The 25,486-nt window shown below is 38.0% G+C and overlaps 1 protein-coding gene across 21 annotated transcripts in view; it reads right to left on the reverse strand.

The window, feature by feature from the left end:
* The window catches only part of PLEKHA5 (pleckstrin homology domain containing A5), a 155,451-nt gene that overhangs the window by 120,189 nt on the left and 9,776 nt on the right, over positions 1-25,486 (reverse strand). The window contains exon 4 of one of the 21 annotated variants that reach the window (XM_064734993.1): positions 8,120-8,245. The exons of 19 other annotated variants lie outside the window; for them this stretch is intronic. In XM_064734993.1, the coding sequence (XP_064591063.1) occupies positions 8,194-8,245 (52 nt within the window). In that variant the 3' untranslated portion in view covers positions 8,120-8,193. Of the gene's footprint in view, positions 1-8,119; positions 8,246-15,141; positions 15,456-25,486 lie in introns of those variants that run through there. One more of the 21 variants, XM_064734986.1, reaches the window with a different exon arrangement.

The following is a 25,486-nucleotide window of genomic DNA, read 5'->3' on the forward strand; positions in this document are numbered from 1 at the left end:
TTTAGAAATCTATTCCATAGTTTTAAGCTAAATATAATGCTCTTTAAAGAGTTAAAATTTGCATTAAAAGTTTAAAATTCTCAACATTTAAAACTCCAACACAGAACCATTTTCTCATGTACAAAATTGAAAGGCTCAAATAAATACTTTCTACTATGAAGGACAGTAGAAATCCATATATATTATGGAATGTATATACTATGAACATCATATATTTATATATTTATATGTAAGTCTATTTAACTATTTCAGCATATTTCAACTTAATACATATTCAGCATATTTCAACTTAATACAACATTTTCCTTCATAATGAAATGAGAGAAAAAATATATTTAATATTTTTGTTCTGTATTTTTGCAGCTGACTGTGCCACAATTGTCACTTCTGTTATTGAATTTACAGTTGGCAGTCTTTATGCACTTAAATAAAATATAGATAGTGCATTACTTTTCCATTTCTATATGAAATATTCAAAGAAAGCAAATACATCCAGCAAGAGGTTATGTAAAATTTATAGATTATGGATATTAAGTGTTAAATACGATAACTGCGTAACTGCAACGCATCCTGTGTGACCATCTTTGCTGGAAAGGCCCCTAGGATCCACTAAAACAGGAAAGAAATGGAAAATAGGCCTTTATGAAAATTTTTGATGGTCTGCAAGGTAAATATCTAAAAAAAATCTATTTACTAAATAGATAAATAAATATCTAAAAATAAATAAATACCTGTTTACTCTGCTGCTTTAATTGGCATTTCAGAAATAGGAGATTTCTGAGCAGAAAGCAGCAGCAAAGAATTACATAATGGAAGGCACTCTTATAAGACCAAAGACTATCAGATTTTTGTAAAAGGAAAGAAGAATTAAAAGATTCACCAACGGAAAGAAGGCACATCACAAAACCTTTAAAATCCTGAGCAGTCACAATCCATGAAAACTTTTGAACAGATGGGAAAACAAGCATAGAAATACATCAGAAACTGATTATATTATTTTGACCATTGTCCATTTCCTGCTGATAAATAAGCAATAGCCTCTTTTAAAACCCTGAGAGCAATTAAAAGGTGCTAACAAGGACATTTACAGTAATTGATTAGAGAAACAAGTAGAAGAAACAGGAACAGAACTTTGAAAGCAAAACCTTTGGTGCCAAGGACACCACACATTTCAGGTAGGTTTGGTTTTGCTTTCAAATACACCTGAGGAGCTACAAATTACTCCCATAGGTTATCCCCTGAAACAGAGCACAGGAAAAGGAAAATTTAAGCTGCTATTTCTGCTTCACTGGCCTGTCTTGGCTGACCGAGTACAGCTGTAGTTCCACATTTTCTGGAGGAATGATCTGTGGAAAAAAGGGTGCTCAGAGATGCTCAGCACAGAAATCTCCCCAGTTTCCAACAGAGGGAGCTGGCCAGACTCACACGGTAGTCTTGAGAGTCTCAAAATAAAACTCAGAGGTAAACCAACCACATGGAACAACTTATTCTCACCTCTGCAGGAAGCAGAATTTAAACATATATCTAGCCAGCAGCCAGGCTATATAAAAATGGGGAAATGTCACATTATTTCTTTAAAAAATTCCAAAAAACCCAACAAAAAACAACAACAAAAACCCCCAAACAAACAAACAAAAAACCTCACCCAGAATATATTAAGACAAGCAAGTGGCAAGATGTTTAGCTTTATTTGAGACATTTCAGTTGCATATGATCACTCAAAAAAAATCTGCAATATTTTCCAGTTAATAGGCTGCTTACAGGTCATGAACAGACCCTTAGAGGATGCATCCTTATAGCCCAGTGGGCAGCTGCAAATCAGCTGACAATGATTCCAGTAATCTGAAAACTAGGCTTTATTAAATGGGATTCTTAAGGGGTAACCATGACTGCAAGACAAAAAAACCAAACCAAACAACAAAAACAAAACCAAACTAACAAAAAACCCAGGAAAACAAAAGAAAAAAGAAGACGTTTAGAAGGTTTTATTTCTGAGTTTAAAAGCTGCTAAAAATCCAGAGCACTGCTAAATCTTCTCCTTTTCTGTAATTGCATAAAAAACCACGACAGCGAATTATTCTTTGTCACAAGTGCGGATGTCAAGCTGTGACCATCCTGACTCTGGACAGTTTGTGAAAGAACCCTTTGATGTGGATTTAAATTAAAAGGGTTCTTCCTCTTGCCCCCAAGGTGCAGTAAAATTCAAATGCAGACCTCAGTGTTCTGGCTTCATTTATAAATTACTTTTTGACTGACAGAAGGCTTCCAAGAGATTCTCTTTAAAGTAGATGGGAAGATAAGAAGGTGGCTGTTAATCATATCCATAACATGCATGCATATTGCAGCTACCAGCCTTAAAATTACCAGGATTTTATATTTTTAGCACTTGAAATTCTTGCAGAAGCAAAATTATGTTCCTAACATTTCTCAGAAGAAAAAAGCGAGACACTTCAGTATTTTCACATGTAAGAGCTACTTGAATTAAGGGCTGATAAGGATCTGTATCTAATTGATTAAGATGCCAGTTGATATCTACTAAAGATAAAATACAAATGAGCAAAATCCTCTCATATATTCTATCCACAATTCATGCCTGTCTACTTTTGGAAAAAAATGGAAATATTAGTTCTATCAGGTTACTTGAGGTTATGAGGAGACTTCCAAACACAGTTCTGTGCATCCCCTCCCCCCAAAATATCTAGAAATTGATAACTGACAGCTCAGGGATGCACTCTGGCAATACAAGAAGAAAGGCACATAAAAATATGTGCTAATTTGTGAACTGTAAGCTGTAGATTCTCTTTATGATGTGCAATAAAGAAGAGGAGCATCTCTTGTGCATTGTCTTTCCTAAGAGAATGACACAAAAATACCTTTGCTAGAAGAGGAGAAGGAGCCTCAACATCTAAGCAAGGAAACCTCTTAAATCACTGCAAAGTTCTGAAGTCTGTCTGAAAGAAGACTCTTAAGGGATCAGCTCATCTTCCATATCTTGCAAGTTTCCAGTCATTATTCCCCTGCACTGGTTCTTTACACTTATTTATGTAACATTCATTGTGCAGTCCATTTTCTGCTGTATTCAGATTGGAGACCCCCTTCAGAAATGTTTCAGGATGCATCTGCCACCTTAAGCACCTCCTCAGCCAGAAAAATGACTTAAAATAGTTCTGAACTACCTACCCCTTTTGACAGCTACTCAACTTCATTATTTCAGAAGTTCTGATGTTCCTATCACTGCTACTGGTGAATTCTAAGCACCAAAAGTCTTGGAAGATGCTCGACTCTGCCCCTTTACCCAGGCAACAAATCCAAAATCTCAAAATGCTTTACACCGAACAACTTTTATTAGCACTGTACTAAGTCATGCCTTCTGCTCTTGCTCTTTCCTTTCCTTAGTTTTGCTGTTTTCATTTATTTTAATTTATGAGCTGTCATGCAATAAATTCAACTTATTTTTTGGTGGGTACCAATGAGATTCACCATTTTCCATGTTAAAAATCAACACACACATTCATGGAAGTACTTCCTGCCTTGAGGGATTTTTATTCTGTTTTAGCGTTGAATCTTCTTCCTGAAAGATTAAACTTTAATCTCCCTAAGCCAAATTTATTTAAATATTTTGGTCTGAAAATTATAAATCCCAGTTATACAAAGCAGTGTTTATGTAGTCCTACAGTTCTCAGTTGCTTCTTCTTTCACACTGGCATAACAAAAAAGCAAAAAGGCAAAGCAAAAAAGTCAACACCAGCATTAAAGTTTGTGTAATCCTAAATGATTTTAAAAGGGAGAAAAAATTATAAAAAAAGAAGAAAAGCCTCAAGAGCTTCGCAGCAGTCATCAGGTACTCACCCTGGGGCCTAAAACAAGTTTTTCCTGTTGACCACACCAACCATAAAGTTCATAGTTTAGCATGGAAGAACACTCCAATTAAGCAGTGGTGTACAGAAAGGATGTTTGCCTTTTCCTCCTGTGCTAGACCTTGTTCATTTGTAATCAACCCAAGATAATTAATTGCCAAAGCTCCTCCACCCCAGCATTACTCATGTTTTAAGCAAGAAGTGGAACAAAACAGTGAAAAGCTTAGGAGACACTGTGTTTAAACCAAAGAACACAAACAGCTAAGCCAGCATTTTATTGCTGTTACCTGTTTGACTACACTTGAAAGACAAGGTCCTAAACTGGTTGTAAATTGTTGTAAACTCTAAGTTCATCACCTCCACCACCACCCAGCAGAGCTCCAATCACATGTACAAATTGTGCAATACACTTAATAAACGTAATACAAATTTCAGCTCCACGTTCAGCACAGCTTCATTGGCTGATTTCTGATAGCTACAACATTGTGGGTCTTAAAGCAATAAATGAACTTTGCTGACCAATGTCCTCCATTGCTCCACGTGGTGCTTTTCTTGCTCCCAAAGATGAGGTGTTCATGTCTGAGCAAATGCTTACCAAAAGGGATGCTGAGCACCTATGGAAGAAGTTTTACAGGCACTCGCTGTTTCATGAGGTCAGATGAGAAAGATACTAAAGTTTTGGACACAGGATTGCTCAGTTTTGAGAGGTGTCTAAGAAAAATATTTTAAACGTCTGATTAAGCATCCAGATGCCAAAAAAAAAAAAAGGAAGAGGAAAATATTACAAGATAGCTCTCTGAAGCTCAAAAAATTAGGCACTTTCACACACTGCCACAACAGACATAATAACAGGACTGCTTCTCCCATAGATGAAAAGTCTTGCTTTATGCTCTGAAGCATATTATTAGTCTAAAATACAAGTGTTTATTTCACTTCATTTCAGCCTGTCTGCTTAATGAGAGAAAAGGTGAGGGCTACAGTTTAACATGTGGGTCACTTCAACAAGAACCTTGAGTTCTGTTTGTCTTCTGCTTCTATGAGTCAAAAACCAATCCCTGTCCTAAATTCCCAAATTACTCTTGCTCAGAGTTCTGAATCCTCTCCTGGCAATTAGTGCCCTCCTTAAGCAGTCAAGCTGCTAAGTTAGGAGTTAGGCTCTACTTAAGCAATCCCAGATCAATGCAGTCAGACCTGGATCACTCCTTTAGTACAGGGACAGCATTCCCACCAGGAACAGGTGGAACAATCTCATTTTACAGTCTCTGTGTCTAGAAGAAAGGTTCTGAGCTCATTAAGCCTCAAAAGTCCTGCATCATTTACAGCCTTTAAGTACAGAGTCAGTGGTTCCTTGTCCTGTGCTAAACTCCTGCAGTTTTCTTCCTAAACAATATTTCTAATAGAAGAGCACTACTTGAATGCTCAAAAATAACCCACCACAAGGAACAGCCACCCCCAAGCCCCACAACAAATGTACACTGACTGTACTTCCAAAACCACTGTCAGAGAAATGAGCATGAGCTAGATCAAAGATCAAAGCTTCTCCTGCAAGGTGACACAACTGCAGCCATGACTCACATTCCTCCTGCTTCTGAAAGAAACAGGTCTGACCAAGTGAAGAAGCTGCAGACTCAGCATGTAGGGTGTTCTCAATATCCTGCTCCATAAATGAGCTGCTCACAGTGCCACTGTTACTCTTCCTAATAGTTTGTCTTGTCCAGATGAAATCATGGCAGTCAAATTGAATTTTCCATGTCTTTTTAAACTTATTTTCCCCACGACTATGGGGTAGGCAGCTGGGGTTGGCCATGCACCCTAAAAGTCAGAATTTCCTCCAGTCTATTCCTCATTATACCACTTCTTCATCTCTGCTTCCAAATTTTTCCAGACACATGAACTAAAATTAACTGCAGCGATGAGCTCACCACCACAGATTCACTCAAGGAGGTGCCCAAAGTTCATGCTTGCTCTATTTTCTGGAGGCTGGAAAACTCCTCATTTTGGAAAGCATCTGGTTAGGCAGCCTTCTCTCTGCTCTACCAGGGAATGGCAAGAAATTTAGGACACGTTAAAGATGTGAAAGCACAGTGGAAATCTCTGACAGCCATCAAACTGGAAATACTTGCACACAACACAACTATGCAGCAATGCTGCTTTGGTCTGGAGCTAGCACAGAAGTATGCCAGAGATGAAAAACAAACAATCTGAAAGGCTTTTTATGCTCCAGAAAATTCACTCAGGAAAGATTTCTTGATTAAGTAGTGGATTCTCTAGCGTATCACCCAGAAATTAATTTCTCAACTTCGCCATAATATTTTTTTCCCCACACAGAATAAATGCTTCTATCTGTTTACACAAAACCTTGTAGGGATTAATCATATTTGAGCTCTAACCCACAGCAGGCACGTTTGAAATTACTTCCAGCAGATAAATGCCATTATAAACATGTAACAAATTCATCTCTTCTTGGTCACACTGGAGCCCTGTGCCTGCTTGCTTGGCTTCCCCTGGGCTGAAAATCAACGCTGAGGACAGCACCACCTAAATCAACATTCCTCTAGTGAAAATCTCACAAAATGGCACAGGTGACAACAGCTACAAGAGAAACGGAGGTTTTAAGTATAGTGGCAGGAGGGAAGATGCACAAGGAAAACAGAGGCAACGCGACAATGAAGGTGTCCCAGGGTAGCTGTACCCACACTTGTTGCTTTTCCCCCACATAAAGAGGAAAAGCTGTTTTTCTCTGAGGTGATCTGCATTTGCCACAGGGAAGTTCCACTAATTGATGCTTCCAGAGAGGGCACAAACCCAGTCAATCCAAAAATGTGACCTCAACTGAGTTATGAGTCTGTGTCTGACCACAGCCACCAGCCCAAAGCTTCTCCCCACAATTATTTCTTGTACCTATGGAGCAAGATCAGGAAACTCATTTACTGGCACGAAAAGACAGTAAAGACAGCACAAGAAACATACAAAAGACATACAGTACAAAAGGCATACAAAAGACAGTAAAAATGAAAAAAATTAAACTCCCAATATAAGTGCATGTTATCAAGCTTCCATAAAAGATGCTCTAGAACAAACAAAAAAATAAAGATGAGTCCATCAGTACACATTTTCTACAGAAGTCCATGCTCCTCTCTTCCCATTTTGGATTGCCACTTCACAGAGGGAACTGTTAAATTTTTAAATTCGATCTGAAGAATAAATTAAACTAGGATTACTTCTAACACACTGCAACAGACTGGAACAAGCAAAAAAAACTCAACAGCGCAAGTACCAACAAGAGGCTCCCCAAATTTAAGGAAGTTCTGCCTCTTTTTACCATATTTACAGGTAACAGTCACAACTACACTACATCAATTAAAACTAAATGCAAAAAATAAGACTGTACTGGTTTCTAGACTTCTAGGTTTTTTTCAAAAGAGAAGAAAGAAAAGGAAAATTGGAAACACCTATGTATTACATCAATATATATATAAAACGCGATCATGTTATGGAGAGAGATGTTAAGCACCTAAAAACCTATACACACCTAAGGTTTCATAACATACAGTTTGTTTGAAGGTACTGCATCAACAAACAGTCAATTAAAATAGAAATATATAATGGTAGATTACATCTGCACTGTGTTGAAGTGCTTGGAGCCCCACTCTTATTGGCATTGCTTACTTCAATTTATTTTACACCCATAGCAAACCAGAAACATCTAGGCAAGCATTGTGCCTATAACAATTCTAAGTATTCAACTGCCACTGAATTCAAAACAGAACAAAAAACAACAACCAAACAAGAACAATAACAACAAAAATCAAACAACTTATTTGATTTATGCTTTATCAAATCAAACTTAGTTTGTGTGATAACACCCAGAAAGCTGTCACACTCAATTATCCTCCAATTTAATTTAAAATGATGTAGCATCAAATGCCTCATGGACAAGCACATATAAAAGCACAAGAACACATCACAAGTTTAAAAAAAGAGCATAAAAGAACAAACTTTAATATTTGAGTCCTTTTGTTGTCTATCCACAAGGAAAAAAACAACAACATGAACCAAACAGAAACACTATCTCATCACCATCCATGGGATTTAGTGTTTAAAAAGCCAAAGAGATTTTCCTCTCTCTGACACAGTAATATTTTACTGGACCAAATCAGAAATGAGACAACTTACAACACTGCTCTGCAGCCTCACTGCATATTTGTATTTGTGCACCACAAAGCTCTCCCAAGAAGGTGCACAAGTGTTGGATTGTTTTGGTTGGCTGCTGTTGTTTTATACAATTTAAAGGCACTACCAAGCTCCCTCTGCTGTTCTGTTTATTCCTGAGATGTCAGTAAAGCACAAACCCAAGAAAAATGCCTTGTGCTAGACAGATGTGCATCCTAAAAGAAGAGATTAATCTGATTACTAAGACTTATTTCAGCATTTTTAAAATAAATTGAAAAGTGCTACATTCCAAACTCAATGCAGTATAGAGATTTTCCTTAATAGTAACTGTAGCACTTAGCACTTCCCAACAAAATATAAAACATAGGAAGTAGAAATAATCCATGATACAAAAAAAAAAATCTATAAACATAAATAATAGTAAATATAAATAATGCAAATAATAAAAATAAATATAAATAATATATTTATATAAATAAAATATATAAATATAACAAACCCAACAAAAACACTAAACAAAGTAAAAGCATAGTAAATTTCTCCTTCACAGTTCACCACATTCAGGACAAGCTGGTGCCTTAACCCACTTCCATTAACTTTTATTCTGCATTTCAAATATTGATCTTTTATGATATCCACTCAGGTATATAATACAAGGGGGCCTTTAAGCATTCTCTTAACATCCCAGCAAACTCCAGCGCTGCAAATAAAGTACAGATGCAGCTTTTGTGAGAGCATGGGCATGGGGCTTGCTCCCGGTTCTCATCCCAATCCAGAGTCAGCTCTGAACTAACTCTGCTCAGTCTGAGCTTCAGCTCTCTCCCAGGTACACACAGCCAAGATTTTAAAGTTTAAATTCAAGGTGGGTCTTGATTTTTTTTCTTTTTAGTTCAGGGGGACTAAACTGAACATCACCTCTCATTGGTGATGAGAGGTACCCAGTTTTCACCATTACTGAGCAAACTGCAATTTCAGAGACATTTCCAACTCTCTGTAACCCACAACTGTACTGGCAACCACAAAAAAATCCAAAAAACCCAACCTCCTCTCACCCTGATATCACTGACTTCTCAGCACAGAGATCTGTGTTTGCAGCTACATTTCTGCTTAGTGCTCATCCTTCTACATCTCAGCCACAAGCTGATGTCCACCGGGAAAAGAAAATAATTTAATATTATCTTACAAAGAGCCACTGCTTCAGTGACAAAACATCACCCCATGATTTAGGCTGGGAGACTCCTCTGAAGCTGATTTATTCTGACCCCGTGCTCCAAGCAGGAACAGCCTCAAACCCAGCTCAGGTTAATTAGAACCTTGTGCAGTCAAGTTTCAACAATCTTCAAAGACAGAGACCCCACGGCCTTCCTGGTCAAGAGCTGAGATGAAGCAGGTCACAGATTATGCTCCTCTCAACGATAATTACATTTCTTTATCATCAAGAGCTGGCAAAAGCCCCTGCCATTGCTGACAAAATTATATTTGCTATGTCAAATAGCTCTGGAAGAGTTAGCAGCAACAGCAGCAGCAGCTGTCAATTCCCAATAACAGAGTTCCTGCACTGAAAACTGTTTCTGACAGTATTTTTCAAAGCACAACCATTTCACGAAGTCATCTTGCCAAAACTGACAAAACTCTGGGTATTCAGTCAGAAATACTCCTCTATTTCTAGGCACAGAGGTCCATATATTTACTGCTGTGCTGTGATAACAGGTGGATCAAATACAGAAAATCTTTTCTGCCTTTAAACCCAACAGACACATCAAATAATCCATGGAGAAAAAACAGTGCTTACAATCACGTCAGCTAAATGAAAGGTCTTTTCCCTTATTTTATTAATGTGATTAATGACTTGCGAAATCACTTCTGAATCAACTTCTTTTGTTGTTTGGGGTTTTTGTTTAGTTTTAATCAATTATCGTAACACATCAAAGACAACTTAAAGATTCAAATTCCCCAGGAACTTGTAGCCAAGGTAAACATTCCTTCTGCCATTATTTTCTATTTGGTGCTTCCCTCCTTAATTGAAAAACAAATCTTTACCTGCCCAGTCAGCTTGGCACTCCTTTTCTTATCTTAACTTCAATAGTTTGGTCTCTAGATATGATCTAGAAGTCCAAGAGAGGACCTGAATTTTTGATACTGAAATCAGCAGGAAAAACTACACTAAATATCAAAAGTTTGTTTCATATGTACACAAACACATGTGACAGTCAAAAGAAAACAGGCAGTAGCCTTCCCCCAAAGTCACTTTAAAAAGTTCCTAAAATTTTAGACTTGTACCTACAAGTGTAATCCACAGGTTTTACACTCATTTCAGATAGTTATTTAAGGTCTCTACACACACTGCTAAACCAGAGCAGTTAATTCTACAATTCTGATGAATTCCTGGGAGTACAGTTACTTTTTAATCCTGACTCATCTTCCATTTCAGCTATACCCACAACATTATTTTTCAAACTTCTGTGAACAGACAGGCAAGTCATTCAACTCAATAAACAATATTCAGTTTTGCTGGGTTCTAAAGTTTCTGCTGATTTTGGAGGCAGCCATAAAAGCAGACTTCAAAGAATATCTTCACATCTTTATTTCAATATGCCTCTAATGCTAGAAATAGCACCTACTTACTGTTTTAGTTAATCAAAGAAAGCTTTAGATATAAATAGAAACACAAGAGAACTGCAGGGAAATACTGAGCTGGCATTACTTAAGTATGCACATAAAAACACCATATAAAAACTATAAGCAAATCTACATGTCAGATTTTTTTCCCCCCATATAGCAGTACCAGGCAATGTGATATTTAGTGAGAAACATTTCAGCATTAACAAACCCTCTTAAGGCAGATGGAGCCCATGGCAGCATAAAAGTCTTTTCCCTGAATAGCTGAAACTGTCTGAGGAGCTGCTATCTGCAGCAGCTCTTCTGGAAAGTGGCACAAGTTCTCATCAGCTCGTATCTCACTGTAAAATAGTCCTACAATGGACACAATTTCAGTTTGATGAGACTTGCTCTGTGGCTGCAAAAATTAAGGATAAAAGAGGAAAGACTTCATAACCACAGGAAAAGGAATCTGTGGCACTGATAACTTTTATAGTTCTAAACCCAGATGAACCAATCCTGGCAAAGCGCTCCAAAGGCACCATGAAAACACAAGCAAATAAAAACCCCTGAACACTTTTCTCCTTGGAGTGAGCCATGGACTTTGAGCTTCTGACAGTATTTTTCAAAGCACAACCATTTCCTGAAGTCATCTTGCCAAAACTGACAAAACTCTGGGTATTCAGTCAGAAATACTCCTCTATTTCTAGGCACAGAGGTCCACATATTTACTGCTGTGATAACAGGTGGATCAAACACAGAAAATGTTTTTTGCCTGTAAACCCAGCAGACACATCAAATAATCCAGGGAGAAAAAACAGTCAGCTAAATGAAAGGTCTTTTCCCTTATTTTATTAATGTGATGTTTGAGCTTGGCAAACCCACATCCACTCTGTGTAATTCTCTGCCTGCAGCTGGGATTGTTCAGCCTGGAGGAGAGCAGGCTTAGGTGTCACCTAATTGTGGCCTTTCAGTGCATGAAGGGAGCTGCAGGAAAGATGGAGAGGGATTATTTTTAAGGGTCTGCAGGGACTGGACAAGAGGGAATGGCTTCAAACTAACAGAGATAGGTTTATATTGGATATTGGGAAGAAATTCTTCATTATGAGGTTGGTGAGGCCCTGGCACAGGCTGCCCTGTGGCTGCTCCATCTCTGGAAGTGTCCAAGGCCAGGTTGGATGGTCCCTGAGCAGCCTGGGATACTGAAAGGTGTCCCTGCCATGGATGATCTTTGCCAAGCTGTTCTACAATACAAAATTGTACAGCAGAGCCTGAAGAAGATCTATTGTCATCTTTCCCCTATTCTACTTACATTCTTTATACTGTCAGCACTTAAAGCAGCCTCAATCCACCATTGCTTCCAGGCTGCTGAAAAATTACACATCAAACAGTGGCAGAGAGCAAATGCTGCTTTGACAAATGCAGCCTTTGACATAACTTCTAAGTTATGTCAAATTCCTCATCTTGTTTCCTGTATTCAAATTTCTTCAGCTATTACAAAGAGTTCTGCAAGAATTAGGTCCCAAGAGTTTTTTGAAGAGAATGAAAATTAGAAAGCTGCACCCCAATAATTTTTGATGTGGACATGCCACTACATTAGATTAGGTGCAAGTAATTATGTGAGCTAAAAAGCTTGCACAGAAAACAAAACCTATTTTTCAGTAAAAATAGATTTCAAGTGTCATTATTGTATGCAGAAGAATTTTAAAGTAAGTTGCATAGAAAGCTGCTGTAATCCCTCTAGAGTGAACTCCATTTTCCATTTAGACTTGCTTCTGGAAGACTGGAGATTTTTAATTTTTTTTTTTTTCAAAGTTCTGTTCGTGCTTTTGCTGTCAGCAACCTGGCTTAAAAAGCAGAAGGCAGTGCCAAGATACTGGTTGCTGACTTCTCTGCCAAACAATTCTTCTATTGTTTCTCAGGATTTAAACTGACTTCTTTTTGAATAAAGGAGTAGTCACAAACCAGTCCAAATTAAAGAGCCTGAAAATTGGGAAAGCATGGCAAGATCTTTATCAGGATTATTTGGAAACTCAGTCAACTATTCTTTAGTTTTATTTCCTTATTCTCTCTTCAGAAATGGATAACCATGCAAAAAAATACACCAAATACCTTTAAAAGCTTTGCAGAATACCTGGTAGGATTTAATTCAGGCAGTGTTGGTAGAAGCTTCACAACCTAATTTCTGGTGATGAACAACTTAAATGAACAAACTTGATTTTAAAAGTGTTAGTTTCCAATATTCTTGTTACTCAGCTCTCCCTTGTTTACTAGACCACATGAGAACCCAGGTTTCCAGTGCTGTTAGATAACCTATTCCTGATCTTGCTCCTCCCAGCCCAAATGAGAAATCATTAAAAGCACATAAATCCTACAGCAGGAATCCAGCTGCTGCTACACTAAGCTGCTTTCACCAGCTAAATTCTCTTTATAGCATTTTCTTCATATTTTAAAGATAGTCCAGTGGCACATCCAGCAAATTTAGGAATTGATTCCCATCATTTGAGAGAGTTTACAAGTCTATCCCCATAGATGCAGTTTAACAGCAAAATCCATCATTTGTGTCAGAGCAGTAATCTGTATTTCCACTCTTTCAAACATCTGAAAAGGAGCATCACCACAGGTTTTCTGTTTTGTTTGATAACATGAGATAATACTGAGCCCAAAACACCAAACCTTTCACAGAACCTTCCAACAGAGTGTTCTTGTCCTCCAAACCCTTTTGGAGTTGTCTTTATACAACCTACAGTGATTTACTATTAGCAATACTCAGGTAAGTATTTGGCTCTCAGATTTTATGAATATGCAACTCAATATTCTGACATCATTGTCTTAGAAAAACAGAAATTCATGATCAGAGTTGATCAACATTGAGATCCACATGTAAAAAGTTTCCGGATTCATTACTCAAATTCATAGTTTCACTAGTTAAAAGGAAAAAAAAAACCCAACCCTCATAGCTTTAGAGAAAAATGTTGTCTAAATTATGATTAAACCTCTACTACACTATCCCACTTGTTATATTTCTCAAAGAATTTATTTCTTGAGAGAATAAAATAGAAAAGGTAGTTACTTCCTAATAATCCAAGTACTGAGTTGAAGAAAAATCATTCTTTAAAGCCCATGTGCTTTGACAGAACAGATCTTTTGGGAAGAAAGGAAGAAAGAAAGAGAAGATTTTCTTTTCAAGTAAGTAAATATTTCATCATTTAGACTGTTGTAAGCATCTTACTCTACCCTCCCCAAGCTTGTATCATCTAAATTAATCTCCTACTATCTCTAAAATGATCTCATGGGATTTCTGAAAGCAGGTACAAGTTTAATACTTCAAATCCATTTATAATCTGAAAAACAATTCAGCTTTCAAATCTCTCTGGCAGGTTCCAACTCACTCACCCAAACTCCTTTGTGCAAAAAGTCAATTACACCAGTCTGAATCAATATTCAGCCAGCAGACAGTATCTAATGATTTCACAACTTTTATGTTTCTCTCATTAAATCTCTGTGCCTAGTAAAGCTTCAGTAGGAAGATCAGTAAGATTTTCATGTCTACATAGTTTATTTTCAAAACAAGCTAAAGCCAAAACTATAAGCAAACTATTAAGTCTTCCCATGCAGCCATGCTTTGTGCACACACAGCGCCCATCAAAGCTTCAGTGATAAGATACAGTCAGAGATATTCTGCAAGAGCTTCTCTGAGTACCTGCAGCACCATAATTAAAGCAACATTCCTCCCACTGACTCCTGGCCAATTAAAATGTGTTCCCTGGTGATGAATGCTGCTCTCCAGAGCGGCTGGAGCAGCTTGGAGCCACACAGCAGGGCTGGGATCAGCAGCAAACACCTGGCACAGGTGGGATGCACAGGGATGCCTTGTGTGGCATTTGCTGGGTTTCGAGGATGAAGGAGGAAATGATGAATCTGACTCCATGTTCTTAGAAGGTTAATTTATTATATTATGATATTCTATTCTACTACAGAATGCTAAACTAAAAATACACTAAAGCATAGAGCAAGGATACAGGGTAAAATGATGAAAAACTTGTGACTCTTTTATAGAGCCATAGACAGCTTGACCATGAATGGTCTTTAAGTTAAAACAATTCACATGTGGGATAAACAATCTCCAACCACATTCTAAAGCAGCAAAACACAAAACACAGGGGAAGCAAACGAGATAATTATTGTTTTATTTTTTTCTCTAAGGCTTCTCAGCTTCCAGGGAGAAAATGCTGGGCAAAGAGATTTTTCCAGAAAATATGGCAGTAACACCCTTGCTTTGGCCATGACAAGATTCATAAGTGGGCTACCAAATAAAAGAAGTGAGCACATGATTCTGTGACTGCATGTGGAAACACTTTCCACCTGTTTTCAGCAACTTTCCTGAACAACAGAGATTTCTTTCAGACCTTTGGAACACCAGCCACAAGGGCCAGCTCTCTTTGATTTGTGATTCCTCCTGGTAGCTCTCCTATTGGAATATACAGCAAATCTGTTCCTCACTTGCCTTTCTACCATTTCTAACCTTGGAGAATTGCACTCTCAGCCCTCAGCGAGGTGTTCCAGGCATTCCCCAAATGAAGCTCTTCCATCTCTGAGCACCCCTGCCAAGCTCCTCTGTGTCTCCAGTTCCATTAGATCACTTTCCTGTTAAACCAGTCCTACTATAGCCTACAACTCTGCTCCTATTTCTAGACATGCTGAACTGGAACAATATTATTTCAGATGTCAGGTCTTTCAAAATTCCACTTTTCCAGCTGCAATTTGATTTCAAGAAGTCTGTTTTCTCTGTGCTGTGGATGAAGGCCACAGCTTCTGCTTCTTCTCCTAAATGGAAATGATAAAATATAATCCAAATATCAATAGATTACATTTTTCTCCTATCCTGAGGGCATGCAATTCTGCCAATTCATAAGCTTAGCATCATGAAGATATCAGTCGAATTTGAGCAAGGAGCGCTGCCTTTCAAACAGGAAATCTTGTTAAAAAGAGCCAGAAATCCTTGCATGAAAAGGTCAGTGAAAAGCAGTGGCGTTGTGACAAAAAAGAGCACACCTGAAAATCAAAAAGAATTATCTCCTTTATACTTTCCATGTGAAATTATTAAAATAATCCCATTCTCCTAAACAGCTTAGGACTCTCTAAGCATTAGAAATACCAATAAGACAACATATTGATAAAGTTGCATGTAACTTTTTTTTAAAAGCATATCCACTCAAGAAGCAACATTTGCTCCAAGTTTATTTTAGCAAAGTGGAAATAAAGGATTTAATTAAGATACTGGCTCAAAAGGAGACATAAAGAGGTAAAAAAAACCCCAAAAAAGCAACAACAAAAAACCCCAAACAACCAACTTATCCAACTTTGGAATGTCATCACTAAAATTTAGGACCTGGTGGCTCCATAAGCTGAAGTGATAAAATAGCATATATTATCTGCAGATTGCCTTTGTAGAGGTTTAAATCACATCAGGGAACAACAATCCAAAAAACAAACAAAAACCCCCAAAAACGCAAAAAAAAAAACCCAAAAAATGCAACCTGTTGTTTAACTCCAACTTCAATTTTAATTTTAGTGCCCTCTTCACAAAAATCTGTACCACAATTCACAAGAGTTGGGATATATTTGAAAAACTCTGAAAGTCTGAAAGAACATGGAGCTTGTACTCCTGTGTACTGTGTGTTACTGCTGAATTCAGTATTCACCTTGACACACTTCAAGTGAGAGGGCAGTTTTCTTCCTGGTTATCTTAAATAAGAAACAGATTGTTATATTTAGTTTAATTTATTATTTAAAGAAACCAGTGGTAAAATCTGCAAGGAAAGGGATTTTAATGTTCAAGTTGGTACCTAAAGAATGAAAATTACATGTCAGCTAAAAAGAGGAAAAACCTTGAACCAGTATTAACACTACACAGATGTGCTTTTTTGGTTATTAGTTTAATTTTGAAAAGTCCCTCTCCCCAGGCAAATGAAAAAAAATTAAAAGAAAACAATTAAGTACTCAATGAGCAAGTATATAGAGGAAAAACCATTTACCAAAATAAATTCTCTATAGAATGCAATTATACATCTCTTTTTTTTCTTTTTTAATGCTGACTACCTATACAGGGTAACCAAGAAAATATTTTAATTGGCCTCTACCTTCATATTCTTCCACCTATTCATCTTGCACCACAAAGAAAACCTTTAATCTGTTTTTGTGGCAAAATAATGTCCGACAAACAGATGGTTAATTTTGGTTAGATAAAAAAAATCCTTTAAAAGGGAGAGCCGAGCCATGTAAAATATTTAACATGAACCACTTCAGCTGCCTCGGAACAGGTTACAAAGACACAAAAACTCTTGATGAATTCACACTATTCAGTTCATCTGCTGCCAAGACAGGTCATATCTTGAAAACACTGCAGTTCTCCTCAGCTCAAAGGAAGCAGCTCCTGTATGTAAATTCCTGTCCTAATTTCATGTAGGGTGTTCATCACTCTCCCCTCAGCTGCCAGGACTGCACATCAATCCTGCTCCTGAGCATTTGGAGAAATAACCTTTCTTGTAAATGTTTGCTTTGCTCCATTGAAAGTTTTATTTTGAAGAAATGTGTCCATTCAGAGGGATGCTGCCTGTTCCCACAGAGCTCCCTATTTACTGCTGTAACCCACAAAATATTTACATCCCTACAGCTGCTGATGCACATCAGCTTTTACTCTGTACCATTATCTTCTTTTGGGACTTGCACCTCCTCAGCTTTTCATGAGTCACTTTTCCCCAAATTATTACCCTGGCCATTACCACAGCACCAGGTGAATCATAAAGCAGGAACACTAGAAGGGGGTACAGCAAATTACTGAAAACAAAATCCCAGCTTCAAAGACCCTTCCACACACAATATTTACATACTCTTCTTTACTATGCCTTGAGCAAGTAAATATATATATATATATATTTATTAAATATCCTAGTATAGCTAACAAACTAGCAATGGTCTTATATAATTTCTGGTGGTCAAAAGAATCACCAAAACAGCAATCAGAAATAGCTCAAAGCAATGTCACCACAGAGCTCTAGAATTAACATTTCCATGGTATTTTGTCCAAAACACGGTCTAAAGAGCATGAAAAGCTGAGATGCTTTGAAAAGTGAACAAACATGAGCAGTGGTTTTGTACACAAATTATAAAAAAAAGATTAAAAACATAGTCAACCCAAGTTGGTAAACTATGGAAATGTATTATGAAATTACATTCTTCTCCATTCCCACCTCTTTTATTTGAGTGCTGAGTGCTAAGAATGTACCATTATGTGGAATTTAGTCAGGCAGATTTTTTTTTTTGTTTTATCATTTCAATACATAACTTGGACAGCAACCAGTGAAATAGCACAATTTATCTCTAAAAATAAGACCAGAGATTTTAGTGGCTCTTGATTATGTTTTCCTTACAAGGATTCTTTACAGAAAAGTACAAGTTTCAGTTTAGAGCCCTGATAATTAGTGCCTGTGGGAATAAAGCAAATTATTTTTTCCACAGCAACATAATTTCCTGTAACTTTAATTTTTACATGATTACATTCCAGTGGTTACTCAGACATAAGACTTTACTGTCTATGGTGTGATCAGGATTTGAAACAATTATCTGTGCTCAGTTTAATCTTTCCCATCCAAAAAAAAAGTTAGATTTATAGTTATTAAAAAACCGTGTATGAAGAAAGAGTATTTGCCAATAAGCTCCACATAATTTTAGGGCTGGTAACAAATTGGATTCAATTATTTAAGGTGACAAAAACTAACAGATGCCACCTGTAAGTGCGCCTGGAGCAGAGGTGCTGCAGCCACCTTCCTGCAGGTGACAACTTACTCCCCAAACTCAGAATCCATCTTCAGTGACTGGGAAAAGCTTAATGCACAGAAAAGGGGTGCAGAGAAATGCTGAGATGCAGATGTCAGAGCTGCCAGTGGTTTGCAGAGAGGCAGCACAGCAGAGGTGACACTCCAAAGTCACCCCAAGCGGCTGAGGAAACCACTGCTGCTCTGAGTGGTTTGTTTTCACTCAGCAATGGGATGAAACAGCGTCTTACAGGGCACAGAGCTGTGCAAAAGACAGCAGAGGCAACCACCCTTTTCTACTGAAATAAAAACCAAATATCAGCACTTTTCCTCAAGTCTTAATGATGCACAGGGATGCTATGTTTAATCATCACACCTCATGAGGAGGAATCATTTAACACTTCAAAAAAAGCTTCTAAAAAAGACCAGTGTTCTACTTGATTGAAAAAAAGAAACCCAAACAAACCCTACATTCCCTTGTAGACATCTCAGCCAGCAATACTGGATCCTTCCCAAAATAAATGCTGGGGTTACAGAATTGGAGCAGGAAAATCAGTGATGCCATGATGAGCCCAATGGACATTGCGTGCTTCGCTCAGGCTGCTGCAGAACCCAAACCAGAACCAATCCAGATGGTGAAATGAGGCACTTGCTGGCGTTTAAAACACCCTTAATCCCCGACTTTAGAAATTCAACAGCATTGCTGCAGTGTTGTAAAAAACAAACAATGAAACCTCACAAATCAGTTAGTCACATGCCAGACTTCTTGCCATCCTGCTGATGAAATTCCCACCATTTTCAAATGGACTTTGGGAATGACTATTACATCATTACGTAAACAACAACAAAAAACCCCACACGTACATTCTGTTATTAAGTTAAAAAATTGCTTTTCATTTTATTTTAAAAGAATATAACTGATAAATGAGCTGTTCCTACTCCTTCACAGCCTGAGTTTTTACTTCAATATTTTAAGGAATGGCCTCCTAGCACACAGGTGTTTATTCTTTTCATTTTTAGAGAGAAAATGTATGAAATGTTCATCTCCCAAGTAAATTATTTCTAGTAAAAAATGCTGCCCAATGGCACAAAACTAAGCATTAATAAAGCTGTTCAAGGAATGCATTTTAGTTCTATTCTTGAAATATAGTTTTACACTCCATAATACATTCATCTTTGCTTCAGAATGAGTATTTCATAATGGATTCATTTGAACTTAACATTACTTTGCTTACATGACAGCCACTAAGACTGTTCATTTTAAAATCTGTTTTATTCTCTGTTAGCACTGTAGTTTTTCATCAATACCTCTAATAGTTATTTCCAATACCCACTTTAATCCACTGAGAAAATCAAAGTGTAGCATTCAATAACCAAATATTCCTTCTTCTGAGCATCATGAAGTTTCCCAGACAAAACCATGAAAATTTACCAGGAACATAACAAAAACATTGTGAAGCAGTAGGGACTTATCTAACAACCACAACACTGTTTATCTCCTCAGAAAAATAAAACAGCTTTGATTTCTGAAGAAAGCAAACATCCCCTGACCACAAGCTGTATTTTTCTGTTGTCATTTCACAGTCACATTACCATGACATCTTAAGAGACCTGCAGAAAGAATTGGTCTTGCCATGGCATGGCCAACAGAAAATACCAAAGAACAACTCAACTCCTGGCTTGTCTATAAATATTCAGAGGTTATTTTCTTCTAATTTCATCAATTAGATGGATTCTTTCCCAGACTAACAGCAGCCAGTCTTTCACAGACAACAATCTGAAAGACAAATAGAGCTAAAATATTTCAATTTACTGACAGCAGCCCTACACAGCAAAACCCCCTCGAGTCCAGTTGTTAATCTCTACTTCCTTCCCCTCCTGGTAAAACGAGAAGTTCTGGTCCCCAGCAGCACACAGATGCAAGCAATTCAAACCATCACACAGCAAATTAAAGAGCATCCCTGAGCTGAGGGGATCACAGGGAGCAATTCTCCCTCCAAAGCATGGCCAGCAGGTTGTTTGAAGCACAGCAGAAAGTCATCAAGAGCAATTTGTCTTTGCTGTGCCATCTGAGTTTACCCATGCCCATTCTTTTTCAGCCACAAAGGGAGGAGTGGAAGGAGGTGAGGGGAAACACAGAGGAATGGATGGGCTGAAGATTTTATTTACAGCACATTAGTTGAATGTTCAAGTGTCACTGTATTAAATATGTTGCAGGTGAGCATGCAAAAATATTCACCTCTTTGCATTTATAGAAATAAATCAAATAATCTAATCCATCAGTGTACAGAGAGATGTTTCTAACATATCTGTTAATTACCACAATTCTAGTGAGTAGTCCCTAGTGCACACTTTTTCTCACTAATGTGAAAGAGTAAGCTTAATTAAAGAAAAAAAAAATCTATAAAGCTTAATATATAATTCAAAGTCTTGACTTTTCAACATTTAGCAGTGTATCCTGAGCAGGTTTTAATTTTGACTGAATAGCAGAAAATCCTGCTGGGTTCATTTCAGGCTGCAGGCATTTGATACTGCACTGACCTCGCAGTATTTACATTCCCCTTAGGAAAATCTGGCATGCAGTCCAACTGGGGAAGATCATGTCTAACACTCCTTGAGCTACCAGTGCTAGAAGCAAGCACAGTAACAGTGAAAATAGTAGGGTGAACAATAAGGGCATGTATACAGAAATAAAATAAAAAGGAAGAGAAAGAGAAGGTCAAACAGCAGAAGAGAAGAACTGGAGACAAGGAGTTGGAGACAGTTGTTTTTCTGATATAAATAAATCCCTCTTCTTTTTTTTTTTCCAAGCCAGTGGTGCAGAGAGGCTTTTAGACTACTAAAAACCCAAATTATTTCAGCTCAAGGAAAATAAACTGATCAGAACACTTGAAATATTTGCCTCTGATCAAAACAAAGTAACAGCTGCCATATGCAGCTTTGTCTGCATTGCATTTGATTTTTTGTTGTGGTTGACATATCTATGTCAAATTTGGACAGAAAAAACCCCAAACCATAAAATCCTCCATAAACTCTGCTTTGACCATTTACTCTACAGTCCTAATAGAGACACTCAGTGAACCCAGCTGTTAAATCAAATCCAAAACCTATTCACCTCCAGTCATTACAATTCAGGTCCCCACTGCTGCAAAGAAATTAGGTAGGAATACAAGAGCCAATTTTCCACAAATTCTACTCCAATTTTTCTTAGACCATCTTCAAACGAGTGAAACATTTAGTTTGTTCTTTACAGATTCACTCTGCCAGCAACATAATCTCCTGTATACCAAGCCTGGTGAAAGTGTATGAGACACACAGGTTCTGAAACAGTGCCAGATTCATTTCTTCACCTCCTTGAAAAAATAAATAAAAGCCTTAAGTTACCAGAAGAAAACTCTGTTTACAATTGTGCAAGGCAGTTTTTCAAGGAAAATAATAAAAGCAAGAACTCTTGTCTAAGCTAATGATTGCAATAGTTGACAAAAACGATGCTACCTTCACTCCTCATTAAAAGTTTGAGAAGTCTCTGTCTGCACTAATGACTTTCAAACAACATCACTAAAAGTCAGAAAGAAAAAACAACTCCATTACCGAGCAAAAGACTTCCTCCCCCTCTTCTTTTAAAGACCTGATAATTCCAACTCCTCAGCCTGATGCAATCTTTGCTTAAATCATCGAGGGCTGTGAAACACAGCAAACCCCACTCAGAGCCTAACAGGACACCAGCACTTTAATCAACAGACTCTACTTATGTCTCACTGCTTTTTCAGCAACTAAATAGCAAGAGTTTCAAGGAACTTACATATCTGAAACTCCAAAGTGTTTTGAGGCAGCAGGCACCCAAACAAAAGATTCTAATGAACAGGATAAAACACTGGCATTTGAATTGCTGAATTTGATAGCACTTTTTGTTGTTTTGAACCGCAAAACGAGCAATCAGAGGCACCAGAAATCCCGAATTTCTCGTTAGACAGGTTTGGCACTCTCACCTGAAGCTGGATGAAAACCACAGAGTGAGCTCAACTCTGAAGCACACTGCAAAGTGTCTAGCTTAGAATGCAAGAACAAGGAGCACTTCAGGAAAAAGGTGCAGATTTTTATTGTATTTTGCAAGTGAAGCAAAATGCAAATATTCCAGGTAAGAAACTTGGGAGTGGGTGGTCTGCAGAAGAGGCAGAAAGAACAATGTGCTCTGTATATGTATGTGAGTATATATATGTAAGAAATAAACACTAGTGGTAACAGGAAGACCAAAAGGATAACCTTTCATTAAATTTACATTTAAACAGATATCACTTTACCATACTACCAGGCATCACTCATCTAAATAATTCTAAAATGTCACCTTTTATGCTCTTCACTATGTACTGTGTAATATATTCAGCTAGAAGAGTAGGCAAATTTAATGGTTTTGTTGTCAGTTTATCTGCTCTTTAGAACAAAAAACTTTCCTTAAACCCTCCTCTTTGTGGCAATCACTACAGAGAAAGTTTAAATCTGGGAAACTCTAAATTCAGTTTACAGGAAAAAACCCTTTCATTTAGTTATTGAATTGTCAGACAGACAGGAGTTGCAGATAAAGAAATCCAAGGCTCAGTACAGGGGAAATAAAACACCTTTGGCAGCAGTGCTGGCACAGCTCACACCCTGCTTCCTTCCACAGCACTCCAAGGCAAGGTGGATGAAGAGACCTCGCAGACTGCAGGATTGCCAGCTCATTTCTACCTGGAGCTGAGCAACAGGAGGGGCACGGGCAGGAGGCAAGGCAGGGATCAGGACATCCTGCTGCAGCGCCCAGGGATGGGTGTAAGAAACCCCAACCCAGGGCTTTTAACACACCACAAACTATAAACACATTGCCCAAGACTCCCGTTGCTGAGTGTAAATATTTAGGCTCCCAAACTCTTCCAGTTCACAAGAAAATTCACAAGAATGACCAGGTTGGAGAGACCTTCACAATCATTGAGTCCAACCCAGCCCCAACACCTCAACTAAACCCTGGCACCCAGTGCCACATCCAGGCTTTGTTAAACACACCCAGGGATGGGGACTCCACCACCTCCCCGGGCAGAACATCCCAGAACTTTATCACTCTTTCTGTAAAAAAAGTTTTTCCTAATTTCCAACCTGTATTTCCCTTGGTGCAGCTCAAGGCTGTGTGCTCTGGGTGTGTCAGTGCTGCTGCAGAAAGAGTCCAGCCCCAGCTGAGCACAGGCACCTTTCAGGAGTTGAAAGGTGTAAATTATATAAAAAGGTCACCCCTGAGTCTCCTTTCCTCCAGGCTGAGCACCCCCAGCTCCCTCAGGGGTTCCTCACAGGGTTTGTGTTCCCAGCCCCTCTGGATGTGCTCAGTGTCCCAATGTCCTTCCCAAGCTGAGGGGTCAGAGCTGGGCACAGCGCTCAGGTGTGCCCTCACCAGGGACAGGGGCAGGGGCAGAATGAGCTCCCTGCTCCTGCTGGCCATTCACTGTAGGACAAAAAAGACGCTAACATTTGTGTGCTTTAACAACCGAAAACATTTCAATGTTTCAGACCAGGTAAGCAACTGATACCCACATCAAGCAGAGAAGATCTGAGTTTGTACCACAAGAGAGATTTCAGATCAGAACAGATGATATGAATATCTAATGAGGTTTAGCTTGCATCATTCTTCTGATTAAAATTCATCATGAAAATGAACACTTGCTCTTACGACACTGATTGCTCAAACAGGCATTTTTGTTTGCAAATTTCTTTTTCAACTTTTGCATCAAACCTTACAAAAGATTTCAACCACAGAGTTTTATATTCATCTAGAGGATTTTCCTTGTTCATCAAAAAATACAAAAGTAACCCTACAAAACGGTGTGAACATAATCTAAAATTCATAACAAAACTCTCTCCCCACAGTCTTAGCCATGAGGAAACCAAGTTCCCCTTTTAGGCATTCAAGTAAATCAGATTAAAAGGTTTTCTTCTTCACCATAAGCATTTCAGAGCACCATGTGTTTATTCTTGTTGCTCACAAAATTTTATTTCCAAGAGAGATTTCTGTCCTTTTTATAAGCCAAGTTCATTGAAAAATTTTAAAGATTATACATCACATGTTTTTACTCATCTCAAAAATAGATTCTCAGAAATGATAAATGTTACAGGCATTGGTCAGCAGCTGCATAATCTGCAGGATTTAATAAAAAAAAGGAATAAAACAAAAAATCCAGAATGACAGAATTTTGCTAGTAATATAGCTCAGAACAAAATCCAAAGCTGTATTTTTGCAGGATTTGTGCAATTACAGTATCCTGCTTATTCAGTGAGTAGTAAACATGATAAAAGCTTCCAGGAAATACTGGAATGGAAAGATGGCATTTGAAATTGGAACTTTCATCAGGCATTTTTGTTTTCAAACGCCTTTTTTAACTAGGACCTCTCTTGCCTGGTCTGACACACTGAAACATTTCCAGTTAATAAAGCACAAAATTTGTTTTTAAAGCAATTGTTTCTATTAAACATGATTTCTAATAGATTCTGGAAAAAGAAGAAGCAGGGAGCCAATTTTAAAGGTTAGGTTGCTTGGCAATATACCTTTCCTTGCAAATAATTGTTCTTACTAAATCACAGTGGAGAAAGCCATGAAGCACTAAGTTTGTGGAGCCTCCTGAATATGGAGAAGTCTTTTTAATTGTTTATATAAAGCTTCAACACAGTCACAGGTCACACAGGCATTCAAAATACTGTCTTAAAAGCCTTTTTTCCCACCCCACAATTTCAAACAAGCATTCAGTTCAAGTTTCATAGGTGCAGAGCAGAAAGATGCAACTTCCCAACCAACCATACAACCAGACCTTCCTGGTTGTACGCTCTGCACTGGGAAGCAGAGTTTCATTGCAGTGCCTCTGCTGACAAGTTCTCATCCCCAAATTTCTGCTTTTGATGGTGGTTCCTCACGCAGCTTCTCCTCCCCACATCAGCACTGCCAGAGAACTCATTCCTCTCAACCAAATGCAAGAGAACTGCAAGGCATGGTTATCTCACACATCCCAAAGCAAGACGGCAAGGGAG

The sequence above is a fragment of the Zonotrichia leucophrys genome, chromosome 1A, assembly GCF_028769735.1.
Source record: "Zonotrichia leucophrys gambelii isolate GWCS_2022_RI chromosome 1A, RI_Zleu_2.0, whole genome shotgun sequence".
NCBI lineage: Eukaryota > Metazoa > Chordata > Aves > Passeriformes > Passerellidae > Zonotrichia > Zonotrichia leucophrys.